This window comes from Coregonus lavaretus (genome assembly GCF_964263955.1).
Source record: "Coregonus lavaretus genome assembly, chromosome: 20".
Taxonomy (NCBI): Eukaryota; Metazoa; Chordata; class Actinopteri; order Salmoniformes; family Salmonidae; genus Coregonus; species Coregonus lavaretus.
This window is the reverse complement of record NC_140007.1, coordinates 24,289,956-24,307,343: the sequence shown is the minus strand read 5'-3', so window position 1 is coordinate 24,307,343 and position 17,388 is coordinate 24,289,956. Positions and strand designations below refer to the sequence as shown.

Sequence of the window (17,388 nt, the reverse complement as noted above, 5' to 3'; positions counted from 1 at the left end):
AACACCATAAAGACTATTTGTACTGTATACACTTCATACACAGTGTTCGCTATTATCTCCATAGCCGACAACACATAATAACTAATTTCTCTCCCCACAGACCAGTGTGGAGAGGCCACCAAATCCCCAACAAATCCCCAAATCTTGTTTGTGAAAGATCATTATTTTACTAAGAAATTGCTGTTATGTCCAAAACAACCACATTGGCATAAAACAAATGAGTGTACGGATTTGACAGCCTTAAAAAAATGTATTCCTACTTGGTATCACGTTCGCTCTAGATCTAGCTTGGAGACAATACATGTCACCAATTTAGGTGCCACTGCCTAGGCTCTCCTTTTGTTGGACCATCTCTGTTCTTCTTCTATTTATAGATATCTCTCTCTCGTGATGGGAACAGTGGGATGACGCAGAGAGGGGGTTCAGAAGTTTTTTTTAACACAACACACCCCTAACAATAAAGGCTGGAGCAGGCTTTGTTGCTTCTATCCTTTGTCCTGTGTCTGAGGCATTTGTGGGAGCATCGTTGTGTTCCGGTGACTGAGACAGAGACAAAGGCAGGCCAGCAGCCATGGATGATGTATACAAAGCAGCGGTGAGTACAGATACAGGGACGAAACCTGCAGGGTGGTAGTTAGGTGACACAGGGGAATGCTAGATAGTTTATGTCGAGGACAGTTAGAATCGATTGACTGAGGTTAGCTAGGAGTCTTCATCTGATATACTAAGGAGGAAGGAGGGTCATGATCTCAAACTTCCCTCATTGGCGTACCTGGGTGTACTGTGGCTGGACAAGCCAAAAACAAGGCACTGTTATGAAATCACATGCTTTTTCTTTGGGGTTTGTTGGCTCAGGTTGTGGAGTGGGTAGCCTAGCAGTTAAGAGCATTGGGCCAGTAACTGAAAGATCGCGGTTCGAATCCCCCTAGCCGACTAGGTGAAAAATCAGTCGATGTGCCCTTGAGCAAGGCACTTAACCCTAATTGCTCCTGTAAGTCACTCTGGATAAGTGACTTACAGGAATATAACAGCCCGTCATGACTGTGGTGTTATGTTTAACACATTTCACACAATGGCTATATGCTCCAGTACACACTCTCTGGACACGAGCCAGAGGATAATAGAGGTTAATGGGCCCTGAGGAAAGCCATCTCTAGCTGTTTGACTGAATTAGACATTGATGACATCAAGAAGCCCTAATCCGCTTCCAAGAGCTGTGAAAAGCGAGAAATGGGTTTACCAGTAAAGCTCAATTCGAGAAATATTTCACGAGAGCTACCGGGTTGTAAATGATGATTTCGGTATCCCCAAAATACCTTTGACAAACCAAGAGGTCGTAAAAGGAAACGGATTGGTAGTCACATATAGACATGTTCCCACCTTAGCGTTGATTGGTCAAAAGTAAATGCAGTAATATTGAGTGTGAAGACCCAACTAAACATGGTCATGTGATGGGAAAGCACAACATTCATTCAACACTCTCTTTTTGTAGAGGAGAGTAATCGAGAAGGGCCAGCAGAGCTTTTCTGAATGTGTTGACCATTATTGTCCAATTGAGAAAAGGATATTGTCCTTCTAACATAATTGTTAGCAGAGCTCAGTGTATCAATAAATTATCTCACCACAAGAGTTGTAAAGTCAATAGAAATTTAACATTGTATCTTTTGAATGAGCAACTTACAAGTACCAGGACTCACCAAGGTTAAACACAAAGTTATTCATGTTCTATGAGCCCAGCTATTCTGAAAAAGTTAATTAAACTTAAATTATCCCTGTGCTAGCACAACAGAAAGCACATTGTCATGTCATTATGATCATTTGAGCTCATCATTAGCTTCTCTGAGGACCCAGATGACGTGCTGTGTGTTTAGATGGGATTTCTGGCATTTCTCTACCTGACAACAATAGAACAAAGGACGATTAGGAGGAAGAAAAGTGTAGAGAGCTGTCGGCTCAAACAAATGTCCATCAGTGGAGTCGGTGCCAGAGCCCCCCCTCGCCACACGACAAGAATAGTAGGTGAAGAAAGCAGCGTGACATTTCAGTCAGACTGCACCAGGGGTAGGTGGCTGTGCTCGACAGGTTTTCAGTTCAAGGAGAGAGAGAAGGGGCTGGAGTACTAATGGAATGCATTACACACTGCGAGGGCTAGGGGCTGACTGCAGATAAAGGTGAAGAGAGACAAGATAATGGGGAAATGGCCACCAATGGCCTCCAGTGTGGTCCAACTATGAGTGGTTTGTCAAATAATAAATGACAAGAGGCCAACCAACCTGCATAATTTAGGCACATAAAGTAGGCTAAGATGAGTTCAAAAGCACTATAACTGCATTTGTAACTTGCCCCATTGTTCCCTTCAGGTTGAGAACTTAACAGAAGAGCAGAGAAATGGTGAGTCTTGCTTTTTGGACACAATAATCTCTCTAACAACCCCATGACATTTCTTCTTTACTTTTGCACGATTCATATCTATGGAGAAATCAAATCAAATCAAATCAAATTGTATTTGTCACATGCGCCGAATTCAACAGGTGTAGACCTTACAGTGAAACTCCGTTGTGTCCTCCTCCCAGAGTGCGAAGAGCCTTGGCGTGACCCTGGACAACACCCTGTCGTTCTCCGCTAACATCAAGGCGGTGACCCGCTCCTGCAGGTTCATGCTCTACAACATTCGGAGAGTACGACCCTGCCTTACACAGGAAGCGGCACAGGTCCTAATCCAGGCACTTGTCATCTCCCGTCTGGATTACTGCAACTCGCTGTTGGCTGGCCTCCCTGCCTGTGCCATTAAACCCCTACAACTCATCCAGAACGCCGCAGCCCGTCTGGTGTTCAACCTTCCCAAGTTCTCTCACGTCACCCCCCTCCTCCGCACACTCCACTGGCTTCCAGTTGAAGCTCGCATCCGTTACAAGACCATGGTGCTTGCCTATGGAGCAGTGAGGGGAACGGCACCTCTGTACCTTCGGGCTCTGATCAGTCCCTACACCCAAACGAGGGCATTGCGTTCATCCACCTCTGGCCTGCTGGCTCCCCTTCCTCTGCGGAAGCATAGTTCCCGCTCAGCCCAGTCAAAACTGTTCGCTGCTCTGGCACCCCAATGGTGGAACAAGCTCCCTCACGACGCCAGGACAGCGGAGTCACTCACCACCTTCCGGAGACATTTGAAACCCCACCTCTTTAAGGAATACCTGGGATAGGATAAAGTAATCCTTCTACCCCCCCCCCCCCAAAAAAAAAATTGTAAAGTGGTTATCCCACTGGCTATAGGGTGAATGCACCAATTTGTAAGTCGCTCTGGATAAGAGCGTCTGCTAAATGACGTAAATGTGCCCTTGAGCAAGGCACTTAACCCTAATTGCTCCTGTAAGTCGCTCTGGATAAGAGCGTCTGCTAAATGACTAAAATGTAAATGTAAAATGTAAATGCTTACCTACAAGCCTTTAACCAACAATGCAGTTTTAAGAAAGAATACCAAAAAAAATCACACACAAAAATACAATATAAAATAATACGAAATAAAAGTAACAAATAATTAAAGAGCAGCAGTAAAAATAACAATAGCGAGGCTATATACAGGGGGTACCGGTACCGAGACAATGTGCGGGGGCACCGGTTAGTCAAGGTAATTGAGGTAATATGTACATGTAGGTAGAGTTATTAAAGTGACTATGCATAGATAATAAACAGAGAGTAGCAGCAGCGTAAAAGAGTGGTGGGGGAGGCAATGCAAATATTCTGGGTAGCCATTTGATTAGATGTTCAGGAGTCTTATGGCTTGGGGGTAGAAGCTGTTTAGAAGCCTCTTGGACCTAGACTTGGCGCTCCGGCACTGTTTGCCATCCGGTAGCAGAGAGAAAAGTCTATGACTAGGGTGGCTGGAGTCTTTGACAATTTTTATGGCCTTCCTCTGGTATAGAGATCCTGGTTGGCAGGAAGCTTGACCCCAGTGATGTACTGGGCTGTACGCACTACCTTCTGTAGTGCCTTGCGGTCGGAGGCAGAGCAGTTGCCATACCAGGTGGTGATGCAACCGGTCAGGGTGCTCTTGATGGTGCAGCTGTATAACTTTTTGAGGATCTGGGGGCCCAGGCCAAATCTTTTCAGTCTCCTTAGTCTTGGTGTGCTTGGACCATGTCAGTTTGTTGGTGATGTGGACACCAAGGAACTTGAAGCTCTCAACCTGCTCCATTACAGCCCCGTCGATGAGAATGGGGGTGTGATGGGTCCTCTTCTTTTTCCTGTAGTCCACAATCATCTCCTTTGTCTTGATCACGTTGAGGGAGAGGTTGTTGTCCTGGCACCACACGGCTAGGTCTCTGACCTCCTCCCTATAGGCTGTCTCGTCGTTGTCGGTGATCAGGCCTACCACTGTTGTGTCATCGGCAAACTTAATGATGGTGTTGGAGTCGTGCTTGGCCATGCAGTCATGAGTGAACAGGGAGTACAGGAGGGGACTGAGCATGCACCCCTGAGGGGCCCCCGTGTTGAGGATCAGCATTGCGGATGTGTTGTTACCTACCCTTACCATCAGGAAGTCCAGGATCCAGTTGCAGAGGGAGGTGTTTAGTACCAGGGTCCTTAGCTTAGTGATGAGCTTTGAGGGCACTATGGTTTTGAACGCTGTGCTATACTCAATGAATAGCATTCTCACATAGGTGTTCCTTTTGTCCAGGTGTGAAAGGGCAGTGTGGAGCGCAATAAAGATTGCATCATCTGTGGATCTGTTGGGGCGGTGTGCAAATTACAGTGGGTCTAGGGTTTCTGGGATAATGGTGTTGATAGTGTTGATGTGAGCCATGACCAGCCTTTCAAAGCACTTCATGGCTACAGATGTGAGTGCTACGGGTCGGTAGTCATTTAGGCAGGTTAGCTTAGTGTTCTTGGGCACAGGGACTATGGTGGTCTGCTTGAAACATGTTGGTATTACAGACTCAGACAGGGAGAGGTTGAAGAGAGTGAAGACACTTGCCAGTTGGTGAGCTCATGCTCAGAATACACGTCCTGGTAGTCCGTCTGGCCCTGCAGCCTTGTGAATGTTGACCTGTTTAAAGGTCTTACTCACATCAGCTACGGAGAGCGTGATCACACAGTCGTCCGGAACAGCTGATGCTCTCATGCATGTTTCAGTGTTACTTGCCTCGAAGCGAGCATAGAAATAATTTAGCTTGTCTGGTAGGCTCGATTTCTTATAAGCTTTCGGGTTAGAGTCCCGCTTCTTGAAAGCGGCAGCTCTACCCTTTAGCTCAGTGTGGATGTTGCCTGTAATCCATGGCTTCTGGTTGGGGTATGTACGTACAGTCACTGTGGGGAAGACGCAATCGATGCACTTATTGATGAAGCCAGTGACTGATGTGGTGTACTCCTCAATGCCATTGGAAGAATCCCGGAACATATTCCAGTCTGTGCTAGCAAAACAGTCCTGTAGCTTAGCATCTGCTTCATCTGACCACTTTTTTATTGACCGAATCACTGGTGCGTCCTGCTTTAGTTTTTGCTTGTAAGCAGGGATCAGGAGGATATAATTATGGTCAGATTTGCCAAATGGAGGGCGAGGGAGAGCTTTCTACACTAGTAATACCCATAGGCTCCACTAAATCTGCTTCTCACCACTATGTCCCAACAGAGTTCAAGGCAGCCTTCGACATTGCATGTCAAGATGCGGAGGACGGCTGCATCAGCACGAAGGAGTTGGGAAAGGTGATGAGGAAGTACACATTTGACCTCAGGCCAAATCATTAGGTCAAGTAGCCTGAGGGGGTGGTTCATACATCGTTTTCAGACTGATCTGAAATGTTCATTTGGAACTCATGAAGTTATCACATTACTATGTTTCAACATTAAGACACCATGTTACAGCTGCTGTGTCTGTGTCTGTGTGTGTGTGTGTGTGTGTGTGTGTGTGTGTGTGTGTGTGTGTGTGTGTGTGTGTGTGTGTGTGTGTGTGTGTGTGTGTGTGTGTGTGTGTGTGTGTGTGTGTGTGTGTGTGTGTGTGTGTGTGTGTGTGTGTGTGTGTGTGAGTGAGTGAGTGAGTGAGTGAGTGAGTGAGTGAGTGAGTGAGTGAGTGAGTGAGTGAGTGAGTGAGTGAGTGAGTGAGTGAGTGAGTGAGTGAGTGAGTGAGTGAGTGAGTGAGTGAGTGAGTGAGTGAGTGAGTGAGTGAGTGAGTGAGTGAGTGTGTGTGTGTGTGTGTGTGTGTGTGTGTGTGTGTCTGTGTTTACAGGGAGCGGGACAGTAGACTTTGATGAGTTCCTAGTCATGATGGTGCATTGCATGAAGGAGGAAAGCAAAGGAAAATCTGAGGAAGAGTTGGCCGAACTTTTCCGCGTGTTTGACAAGTAAGGCTAATATCAAACAAAGTGGTTGCCAAAAAACATTTGCTTTTACTCTAACAAGAACCTATAAAGACAAACATATAGACAACTAAAAAAGTCATGTCAATAAAAAATGTATATTGTTGACAAACTAGAGTACAGTACAGTACAGTGTTATCAGGGATATGTGTACTCATTGATGCTGCTTACAGAAATGGAGATGGCTACATTGATTTGGAGGAGCTGAAGACCATTCTGGAGTCGACTGGAGAGGCCATCACTGAGGATGACATTGAAGAACTCATGAAGGATGGAGACAAAAACAATGATGGAAAAATTGATTATGATGGTAAGACAAGAAGTCCAACAGTAATAGTTATGTTATGAAATACTGTGAATAGATTATTATTATTATTATTATTTTAAAAAATGTAGGGGGTAGATTAGCTTTAATATTGCAGATAGATTGTAAATTCCATCAACCCATATGTTGTTTTTTCTCGCAAATATATATACAGTTGAAGTCGGAAGTTTACATACACTTAGGTTGGATTCATTAAAACTCGTTTTTCAACACACAATTTCTTGTTAACAAACTATAGTTTTGGCAAGTCGTTTAGGACATCTACTTTGTTCATGACACAAGTCATTTTTCCAAAAATCGTTTACAGACAGATTATTTCACTTATAATTCACTCTATCACAATTCCAGTGGGTTAGAAGTTTTCATACACTAAGTTGACTGTGCCTTTAAACAGCTTTGAAAATTCCAGAAAATGATGTCATGGCTTTAGAAGCTTCTGATAGGCTAATTTACATCATTTGAGTCAATAAGAGGTGTACCTGTGGATGTATTTCAAGGCCTACCTTCATACTCAGTGCCTCTTTGCTTGACATCATGGGAAAATCAAAAGAAATCAGCCAAGACCTCAGAAAAAAAAGTGTAGACCTCCACAAGTCTGGTTCATCCTTGGGAGCAATTTCCAAATGCCTGAAGGTACCACGTTCATCTGTGCAAACAATAGTATGCAAGTATAAACAACATGGGACCACGCAGCCGTCATACCGCTCAGGAAGGAGACGCATTCTGTCTCCTAGAGATGAACGTACTTTGGTGTGAAAAGTGCAAATCAATCCCAGAAAAACAGCAAAGGACCTTGTGAAGATGCTGGAGGAAACAGGTACAAAAGTATCTACATCCACAGTAAAACGAGTCCTATATCAACATAACCTGAAAGGCCACAGCTCCAAAACCGCCATAAAAAGAAAAAGCGAGACTACGGTTTGCAACTGCACATGGGGACAAAGATCGTACTTTTTGGAGAAATGTCCTCTGGTCTGATGAAACAAAAATAGAACTGTTTGGCCATAATGACCATCGTTATGTTTGGAGGAAAAAGGGGGTTGCTTGCAAGCCGAAGAACACCATCCCAACCAAGAAGCACGGGGTGGCAGCATCATGCTGTGGGGGTGCTTTGCTGCAGGAGGGACTGGTGCACTTCACAAAATAGATGGCATCATGAGGAAGGAAAACTATGTGGATATATTGAAGCAACATCTCAAGACATCAGTCAGGAAGTTAAAGGTTGGTCGCAAATGGGTCTTCCAAATGGACAATGACCCCAAGCATACTTCCAAAGTTGTGGCAAAATGGCTTAAGGACAACAAAATCAAGGTATTGGAGTGGCCATCACAAAGCCCTGACCTCAATCCTGTAGAAAATGTGTGGGCAGAACTGAAAAAGCGTGTGCGAGCAAGGAGGCCTACAAACCTGACTCAGTTACACCAGCTCTGTCAGGAGGAATGGGCCAAAATTCACCCAACTTATTGTGGGAAGCTTGAGGAAGGCTACCTGAAACGTTTGACCCAAGTTAAACAATTTAAAGGCAATGCTACCAAATACTAATTGAGTGTATGTAAACTTCTGACCCACTGGGAATGTGATGAAAGAAATAAAAGCTGAAATAAATAATTCTCTCTACTATTATTCTGACATTTCACATTCTTAAAATAAAGTGGTGATCCTAACTGACCTAAGAGAGGGAATTTTTACTAGGATTAAATGTAAGGAATTGTGAAAAACTGAGTTTAAATGTATTTGGCTAAGGTGTATGTAAACTTCCGACTTCAACTGTATATACATATACATACATACACATACATACATATAAATACATATACATACATATATATACATATCCTTTAAAAAATATATATTTCCCTTTATTACTTTCCAACCCCACCACCCCTTCCCTAGTTGGACTAAACTAGTGAACAACAATGGATAGGCCTCTACTTCCAGCTTATACATAGTATATTAATTTTATGGACACAGTCAATTTTACAATAATTCAATTTTGTTTGTTTTTACTCCTGAACTTCCTCTACCCTGAACCGCTCCGATAATTTTCATGATGTCCATCCGGTTTGCTTCTACAGTGGGGAAAAAATGTATTTAGTCAGCCACCAATTGTGCAAGTTCTCCCACTTAAAAAGATGAGAGAGGCCTGTAATTTTCATCATAGGTACACGTCAACTATGACAGACAAATTAAGGGGGAAAAATCCAGAAAATCACATTGTAGGATTTTTTATGATTTTATTTGCAAATTATGGTGGAAAATAAGTATTTGGTCACCTACAAACAAGCAAGATTTCTGGCTCTCACAGACCTGTAACTTCTTCTTTAAGAGGCTCCTCTGTCTTCCACTCGTTACCTGTATTAATGGCACCTGTTTGAACTTGTTATCAGTATAAAAGACACCTGTCCACAACCTCAAACAGTCACACTCCAAACTCCACTATGGCCAAGACCAAAGAGCTGTCAAAGGACACCAGAAACAAAATTGTAGACCTGCACCAGGCTGGGAAGACTGAATCTGCAATAGGTAAGCAGCTTGGTTTGAAGAAATCAACTGTGGGAGCAATTATTAGGAAATGGAAGACATACAAGACCACTGATAATCTCCCTCGATCTGGGGCTCCACGCAAGATCTCACCCCGTGGGGTCAAAATGATCACAAGAACGGTGAGCAAAAATCCCAGAACCACACGGGGGGACCTAGTGAATGACCTGCAGAGAGCTGGGACCAAAGTAACAAAGCCTACCATCAGTAACACACTACGCCGCCAGGGACTCAAATCCTGCAGTGCCAGACGTGTCCCCCTGCTTAAGCCAGTACATGTCCAGGCCCGTCTGAAGTTTGCTAGAGTGCATTTGGATGATCCAGAAGAGGATTGGGAGAATGTCATATGGTCAGATGAAACCAAAATATAACTTTTTGGTAAAAACTCAACTCGTCGTGTTTGGAGGACAAAGAATGTTGAGTTGCATCCAAAGAACACCATACCTACTGTGAAGCATGGGGGTGGAAACATCATGCTTTGGGGCTGTTTTTCTGCAAAGGGACCAGGACGACTGATCCGTGTAAAGGAAAGAATGAATGGGGCCATGTATCGTGAGATTTTGAGTGAAAACCTCCTTCCATCAGCAAGGGCATTGAAGATGAAACGTGGCTGGGTCTTTCAGCATGACAATGATCCCAAACACACCGCCCGGGCAACGAAGGAGTGCCTTCGTAAGATGCATTTCAAGGTCCTGGAGTGGCCTAGCCAGTCTCCAGATCTCAACCCCATAGAAAATCTTTGGAGGGAGTTGAAAGTCCGTGTTGCCCAGCGACAGCCCCAAAACATCACTGCTCTAGAGGAGATCTGCATGGAGGAATGGGCCAAAATACCAGCAACAGTGTGTGAAAACCTTGTGAAGACTTACAGAAAACGTTTGACCTGTGTCATTGCCAACAAAGGGTATATAACAAAGTATTGAGAAACTTTTGTTAATGACCAAATACTTATTTTCCACCATAATTTGCAAATAAATTCATAGAAAATCCTACAATGTGATTTTCTGGATTTTCTTTTCTCATTTTGTCTGTCATAGTTGACGTGTACCTATGATGAAAATTACAGGCCTCTCTCATCTTTTTAAGTGGGAGAACTTGCACAATTGGTGTCTGACTAAATACTTTTTTTCCCCACTGTATATGCCGTATCTTTCTCACTGTGCTCTTTCACAAAAGCTCTCAACCTATAACCTATATACTTATTATGGACACAGTATGCTTTACATTACTTATCTTGTTGTTATTAGTTGTTGTTAGTAGCTATTAGTCCCATCCTTCAACTCCATTCAATACCTCCCATCTATCTCTTAACACCATCCATATTGGATTTCTATTTGCCATATATTTTTCAACTGTACTGTGATGTCTTACAAAGGTTCTGAACCCTTCTATTCTCATTGTTTCTGTGAATAGAAATTAATACTGCGGTCAATAATACATATCAAATATAAATGTGCTCAAATAAATTTGAGCCTATAGATCAGGCTGGCACTTCCAGAATGTGCTATTATTTAATTGTTTTGACACTCATCTAGGCTATCCATTCATGCCAAACCTTTCACAGTTCAAATCCAGGCCGTCAGTAAGACATTTTATTCCTGCTCCATCATGAGCTCTGTGTGTCATTCTCTTCCATAGAGTTCCTGGAATTTATGAAGGGGGTTGAGTAAAGGACTCAAAACTCATGGACCTTCAGACCGGGAAAATACTCATACCTCCTCTTAGCTCTGACACTCCGTCACACCATTGCCTGAACAAGTTGGAAAACATTGAAATAAAAGCCACTTTCTGCTCGGCTCCATCTACCACTAAACACATGCATCCATCCTCAATGTGTATCGGCCTTGGTTGACATCTTGTATGTGGTCCAGTTTTTATCCAAAGCACTATCATCCCCTTCATTTAGGGACCTTAAAGACAAGGGGTCTTGTTATGTCCTTCAAGTGAATTTCTTAAATATAAATGTATTTAATCCCCAATAATCCTAGATTATTCTATTCAAAATCTTAACAAAGGGGAGTAAACACTATACTCCACAATACTGTATATTTTCAATAAAGAAAGATTTTCAGTAATCCGGATGTAAGTGTCTTCAATTCAATAAAACTGATATCAGCAGAATTGCTTATCAACATTGTATCGTAGCCTATTGTATTATATTGTAATGGGCCGAAGGAATAGCTCGCAGGGTTGATGCTGTATAAAGGGCACAATGTAGGCCTGGTGAGGCTCTTTAGATGAGTGAGAAAGTCCAAGGTATTGGCAAGGGTTAATGCCACGTTCAAAACAACTGAGAACTCAGAAATCTCCGACTTCAGTGCGTTCAAGACAACTGGGAACTCGTGAAAAAACGTGCTCCGACTGGGAAAAATTGTTTTGAATGGTCATCCAACTCAGAATTCCAAGTCAGAAACTCTAGAACTCCGACTTTCCAACCTGAAGTTGACTTTCCTTCATGATTTGACCTAGTCTCTTTCCGAGTTCCCAGTTGTCTTGAAAGCACCATAACACCAGGCATCACTTTATCATTGTGTGAAACACACACACGCACACACTAATGGTGCTTTCAAGACAACTGGGAACTCAGAAAAAAACAAGGTCAACTCATGATGTCAGTGATCTTCAGGTCGGAAAGTCAGAGCTCTAGAAAGCTGCCCTAGTTTCCGACATGGAATTCCGAGTTGAAAGGCTGTTCAACTTGGAATGCCAAGTCGGAGCTTGTTTTTTTCAGAGTTCAAAGTTGTATTAAACGCACTGAAATCTGAGATTTCCGAGTTCCCAGTTGTTTTGAAAGCGGCAACACACGCATGCGTGCGCACACACACTTACACAGCCCTGTGAGTCCAAATATCGGTGTGCGTCAGACTCGTCTGCTGCAGCAGCTGGTTTCAACCAATGGAAATTTAGCAAATAATGTGGTCAGGGTAGTCATCTAATCTGACTCCTGTGCAGCACTGATGAGCTTAAATTCATGTGTGTCTCAGATCAGACAGGATGTATTGTATGAGGTTTTGCAGTGCTTGCATAGGGTGAAACAGATGTCAGTATTTGTTATGTTCCTCTGGGTACCAGCTCATGTGGGAGTAGAGGGAATGAGGAAGTGGATATTATTGCCAAGCAGGCTCTTAAACATCTTAATGTTGAGATAGAATTGTCAATCAGTAAAGCAGAAGCTAAGGGATTAATAAGAACAGTGGTTAAAAATAAGTGGCAAGAGTTGTGGAACAGGGAGAGTAAGGGAAGACACCTGTATAAGATCCATGAAAAGGTGGGGGCAGGGAGGTCCTCAGGCCGAGAGAGAAGAAAGAAGAGAGGAAAGTGTTGTCACAAGGCTGAGACTGGGAAACACAAGTACATTGAAATTGGTGGGGAAACATCCGACTGGGAGGTGTGATCATTGTCAGGAGGAGATGGAGACAGTGGAACATGTTCTATTTCAGTGCCAGAAATATGTGAGAGAAAGGGAGCAATTGTTATTAGATTTGAGGAGTAATGGGGTTGAAGAGCCAGGATTAAGTGAACTGCTGGGGAAATCTTCAGGGGATGTAGTATTTAATTATGTATTTCGTTTCCTTAGGGAGACGAGATTATTGGGTAGGATTTAGACCTTCACTGTCTCTGGTCCACACTCCAGTCCAGTTGGTGGCGGTAATGCACCTTAAAGTTGGTTGCCAACCGCCATATAAAATCCACAGAAGAAGAACAATCATGTGGTCGATTTGTGCAGTGCGCATGCCGATTATATACGGCTGAAAGAAACATGGCGTCGGCAACATAACCACAGTGAAAATATTGTGTAGCTAGCTAAATAAAACGTAACATATTGTTGTTTAATTTTTTACCCTTCATAAAAGCATTGGACTCATGCCAGAAACATAGGCTCGAAATCATGACTACTTGGTCGGAAAAAATGCTCCAGGTGCTTCGCCGAATGAATAACTTTTATTCGCCAGGTTAGAGTTAAAACTATTTGTGATGACTGGAAGTGAATGACAGCTGTAGCTAGCTATGTGTGTTTGATAGCGAAATTATTAGATGTTATGCCGCGTTCACGTGCTAGTCAGAACTAGGAAACTCTGAAATGTCTGACTTATAACTACAACTAGTTAGCAAGTCGGACATTTCCGAGTTTCCTAGTTCCGGCTAGCACGTGAACGCGGCATTATCTAGCCTATACTACAACACATCTCTCTCGCACCATAAATATTGTTTGCGTCACCCAGGCTCCAGTCGCACCACATGCCTTCGGTTTGAGGTGGGAGGAGAGCAAGTTGGGTGGGTGCCTTCCAAAGTGGCGTCCATTTTGAGTAAATTTCCAGAGGTCTTCAATCCACCACAAGGCGGCGCTATTACTCTGTGCCAAAATCTTGACTCCTATGGGAGGAGGTCAGAGGCTGTAGATTCTGTTCTTCAGTCACTTAGGAGGGAAGGCTTATTGACTGTCTTGAAAGGATGGAGAGATGAGGTGAGAGTACTACAAAATACTGTAAAACTGAAAATAAACGTTTACTTTTTTTTATTTTTTACAAATCCTTGAAATTATATATTTGTGCCTCTTCTATAGAAGTATGAAGTAATGCCCAGATTCTGCGACACTCCACTAATGTGTATGGAGAGATCGGCCACAAGTAAGTTGTGTCCTAAACAATAACAGTAGAAAATAATCCCAGTGTTCCCCCTGCCATTGCATGCCCCATTAACATTGTCTTTGTAGGCCTTTTTGGTGTGAAACGGTATGGAGTCCATATTAATGGGTACTGTCAGGATGAAAATGGGGAACTCAGGATGTGGGTGGGACGACGATCCATGACCAAGCAAACCTACCCTGGAAAACTGGACAACCTGGTCAGCACCTATTTAAAAAGAGAATACAGCCGATGACATATTACCTGTACATATTTTTAGTGAATGGCAAACTGTGGTTTGATAATGTTCTTCCACCATGTTTTCAGGCAGCTGGGGGTCTAGCAGCAGGTATCAGTGTGAAAAACACCCTGATCAAGGAGTGTGAGGAGGAGGCCTGCATCCCAGCAGACATAGCAGAGACTGCCCGCCCTGTGAGCACAGTGAGGTGATTGACAACTCAACAGGAGTAGCCTGCTCTCTCTGCAGTGTCTCATTGAGAATGTCTCTTTGCATGCTTTTACATAGGCCTACAATCTTATCCACATTATTTCAATCATCCCTGTGTCTTCTCTCATAGCTATACTTATGAGGATGAGGAGGGGGTGTTTCCAGAAAGCCAGTTTGTGTTCGACTTAGAGCTACCTCCTGAGTTCAAGCCTAGAATAGGGGATGGGGAGGTGCAAGATTTCTACCTCTACTCCATGGACAAGGTCAGGCACTCTACTTTTGAGCACCTCCAGTACTGCATGATAGTTTTTATGTCTGGCCCACGAATAATGAATTCAAGTAGGCCTACAATGTTGTTTTCAGTTGAAGGAAGTGCTGGTCAGTGACGACTTCAAGCCCAACTGTGCCATGGTGGTCCTAGACTTCCTCATCAGACACTCCTACATACAGCCTGACACAGGTTTGTATCAGTACATCAATCAATTACATGGGATAACATAGTTATAAAAACTAGGCAGAGGCTGGGGATCTGTCTTAACCACACTGTATATTTGTGATGATGTAGTCTAATCTTTATAGTTACGCTGCCATATCGTAGCTAAGAAATAACACTACGACTGCCACCTGTTTTGCCGATGCTTGCAATGATGGTGAACTCCCCACCTGAGTTTTGCATTGGGGCAAAACAATCTGCGTAACAGGTTACAACTGTTATTTCGCAAGTACCACAGGATGTGATTGAAATTTGCCAGAGTAGCTGTTCCACCTTTGAACGTTATAGGCAGCTGAAGTGTGTAGCTGGTAAGCAGTTTGACAATGACAACATGCCAATGAATTCCAGTGATCAGTCTGCCGCAAGGACAATTAAAAAATATTAAAATCGCTATTTAGACTGCCTGTGTCTTCCTTGTTTGATATGCCTAAATAGCTGCATGTACTCCCTCGTGAAAAAAGAACATGGAATCGCTTCTTAGACTGCCTGTTTGTGTCGTGCTTTTGTTTGCAATAGCCTACTGTTACAACAGACAGTGTTGTACAACACGTCAAAGTTTGTAGACTACACCACACAAAGACGTCCGATCAGGAGGGGGAAGCGGCAGCAGTGTGAGCAGCAGCTATGTAAAAAAAAAACATCTACAGTGGGGGAAAAAAGTATTTAGTCAGCCACCAATTGTGCAAGTTCTCCCACTTAAAAAGATGAGAGGCCTGTAATTTTCATCATAGGTACACGTCAACTATGACAGACAAAATTTGATATTTTTTCTCCAGAAAATCACATTGTAGGATTTTTAATGAATTTATTTGCAAATTATGGTGGAAAATAAGTATTTGGTCAATAAAAAGTTTCTCAATACTTTGTTATATACCCTTTGTTGGCAATGACACAGGTCAAACGTTTTCTGTAAGTCTTCACAAGGTTTTCACACACTGTTGCTGGTATTTTGGCCCATTCCTCCATGCAGATCTCCTCTAGAGCAGTGATGTTTTGGGGCTGTCGCTGGGCAACACAGACTTTCAACTCCCTCCAAAGATTTTCTATGGGGTTGAGATCTGGAGACTGGCTAGGCCACTCCAGGACCTTGAAATGCTTCTTACGAAGCCACTCCTTCGTTGCCCGGGCGGTGTGTTTGGGATCATTGTCATGCTGAAAGACCCAGCCACGTTTCATCTTCAATGCCCTTGCTGATGGAAGGAGGTTTTCACTCAAAATCTCAGATACATAGCCCCATTCATTCTTTCCTTTACACGGATCAGTCGTCCTGGTCCCTTTGCAGAAAAACAGCCCCAAAGCATGATGTTTCCACCCCCATGCTTCACAGTAGGTATGGTGTTCTTTGGATGCAACTCAGCATTCGTTGTCCTCCAAACACGACGAGTTGAGTTTTTACCAAAAAGTTCTTTTTTGGTTTCAACTGACCATATGACATTCTCCCAATCCTCTTCTGGATCATCCAAATGCACTCTAGCAAACTTCAGACGGGCCTGGACATGTACTGGCTTAAGCAGGGGGACACGTCTGGCACTGCAGGATTTGAGTCCCTGGCGGCGTAGTGTGTTACTGATGGTAGGCTTTGTTACTTTGGTCCCAGCTCTCTGCAGGTCATTCACTAGGTCCCCCCGTGTGGTTCTGGGATTTTTGCTCACCGTTCTTGTGATCATTTTGACCCCACGGGGTGAGATCTTGCGTGGAGCCCCAGATCGAGGGAGATTATCAGTGGTCTTGTATGTCTTCCATTTCCTAATAATTGCTCCCAAAGTTGATTTCTTTAAACCAAGCTGCTTACCTATTGCAGATTTAGTCTTCCCAGCCTGGTGCAGGTCTACAATTTTGTTTCTGGTGTCCTTTGACAGCTCTTTGGTCTTGGCCATAGTGGAGTTTGGAGTGTGACTGTTTGAGGTTGTGGACAGGTGTCTTTTATACTGATAACAAGTTCAAACAGGTGCCATTAATACAGGTAACGAGTGGAGGACAGAGGAGCCTCTTAAAGAAGTTGTTACAGGTCTGTGAGAGCCAGAAATCTTGCTTGTTTGTAGGTGACCAAATACTTATTTTCCACCATAATTTGCAAATCAATTCATAAAAAATCCTACAATGTGATTTTCTGGAAATTTTTTCTCTCAATTTGTCTGTCATAGTTGACGTGTACCTATGATGAAAATTACAGGCCTCTCATCTTTTTAAGTGGGAGAACTTGCACAATTGGTGGCTGACTAAATACTTTTTTCCCCCACTGTATGTAGAGTATCCCGCATGAGGCCCTCTCATACCTTAACTGTCGGGAAGAGAGGTCCAGTAAAAGTCGGATCCGCAGCCACACCATAAAAACTATGAACAGTAGTGCAATTGTCAATTCTTTAAACACCAACAACAGAAGATTCAAGACAAATCTCTTTTTTTCAGAGCCCTATTACCAGGAGTTTGTTGCCGGACTCCACCACACTTTGTAAATACTTAAGTGAGAAAGATGGAAGTTACATGAGGGATGGTAAGGAGATGCACTCCTTTCTAGATGCCTTGATCTATTCTGTCAAATGTTGAAGTTCTTGTAATGTTTTGTAACTGAGAATTGTGAATAAATGCCATTCACATCTTGAGATTTT

At 43.3% G+C, this 17,388-nt stretch overlaps 2 protein-coding genes across 2 annotated transcripts; both read left to right on the top strand.

The window, feature by feature from the left end:
• Positions 1 to 571: 571 nt before the first annotated feature.
• LOC311147646 (troponin C, slow skeletal and cardiac muscles-like) lies at positions 572 to 10,883 on the top strand (the record flags this gene model as incomplete). Its single annotated transcript, XM_084184375.1, has 7 exons — positions 572 to 595; positions 2,361 to 2,391; positions 5,627 to 5,711; positions 5,860 to 5,876; positions 6,221 to 6,335; positions 6,524 to 6,660; positions 10,852 to 10,883. The coding sequence occupies 7 exons, from the start codon at positions 572 to 574 to the stop codon at positions 10,881 to 10,883; spliced, it is 441 nt and encodes a 146-aa protein (XP_084040501.1).
• A 2,067-nt stretch (positions 10,884 to 12,950) lies between these two features.
• tpk2 (thiamin pyrophosphokinase 2) lies at positions 12,951 to 17,382 on the top strand. The gene is made up of 8 exons (XM_084185212.1): positions 12,951 to 13,166; positions 13,437 to 13,678; positions 13,778 to 13,841; positions 13,928 to 14,058; positions 14,166 to 14,284; positions 14,417 to 14,549; positions 14,650 to 14,746; positions 17,189 to 17,382. The coding sequence occupies exons 1-8, from the start codon at positions 13,103 to 13,105 to the stop codon at positions 17,233 to 17,235; spliced, it is 897 nt and encodes a 298-aa protein (XP_084041338.1). The 5' UTR covers positions 12,951 to 13,102; the 3' UTR covers positions 17,236 to 17,382.
• The last annotated feature ends 6 nt before the right edge of the window (positions 17,383 to 17,388 follow it).

What these genes read in the sequence shown, in the direction of transcription:
- tpk2 (XM_084185212.1), top strand. Translation starts at nt 13,103, where the DNA reads ATGACTACTTGGTCGGAAAAAATGCTCCAGGTGCTTCGCCGAATGAAT. An exon ending in CGCCCTGTGAGCACAGTGAG is followed by an intron (nt 14,285 to 14,416) that starts GTGATTGACAAC and finishes CTTCTCTCATAG; the next exon opens with CTATACTTATGAGGATGAGG. An exon ending in CTACATACAGCCTGACACAG is followed by an intron (nt 14,747 to 17,188) that starts GTTTGTATCAGT and finishes TCTTTTTTTCAG; the next exon opens with AGCCCTATTACCAGGAGTTT.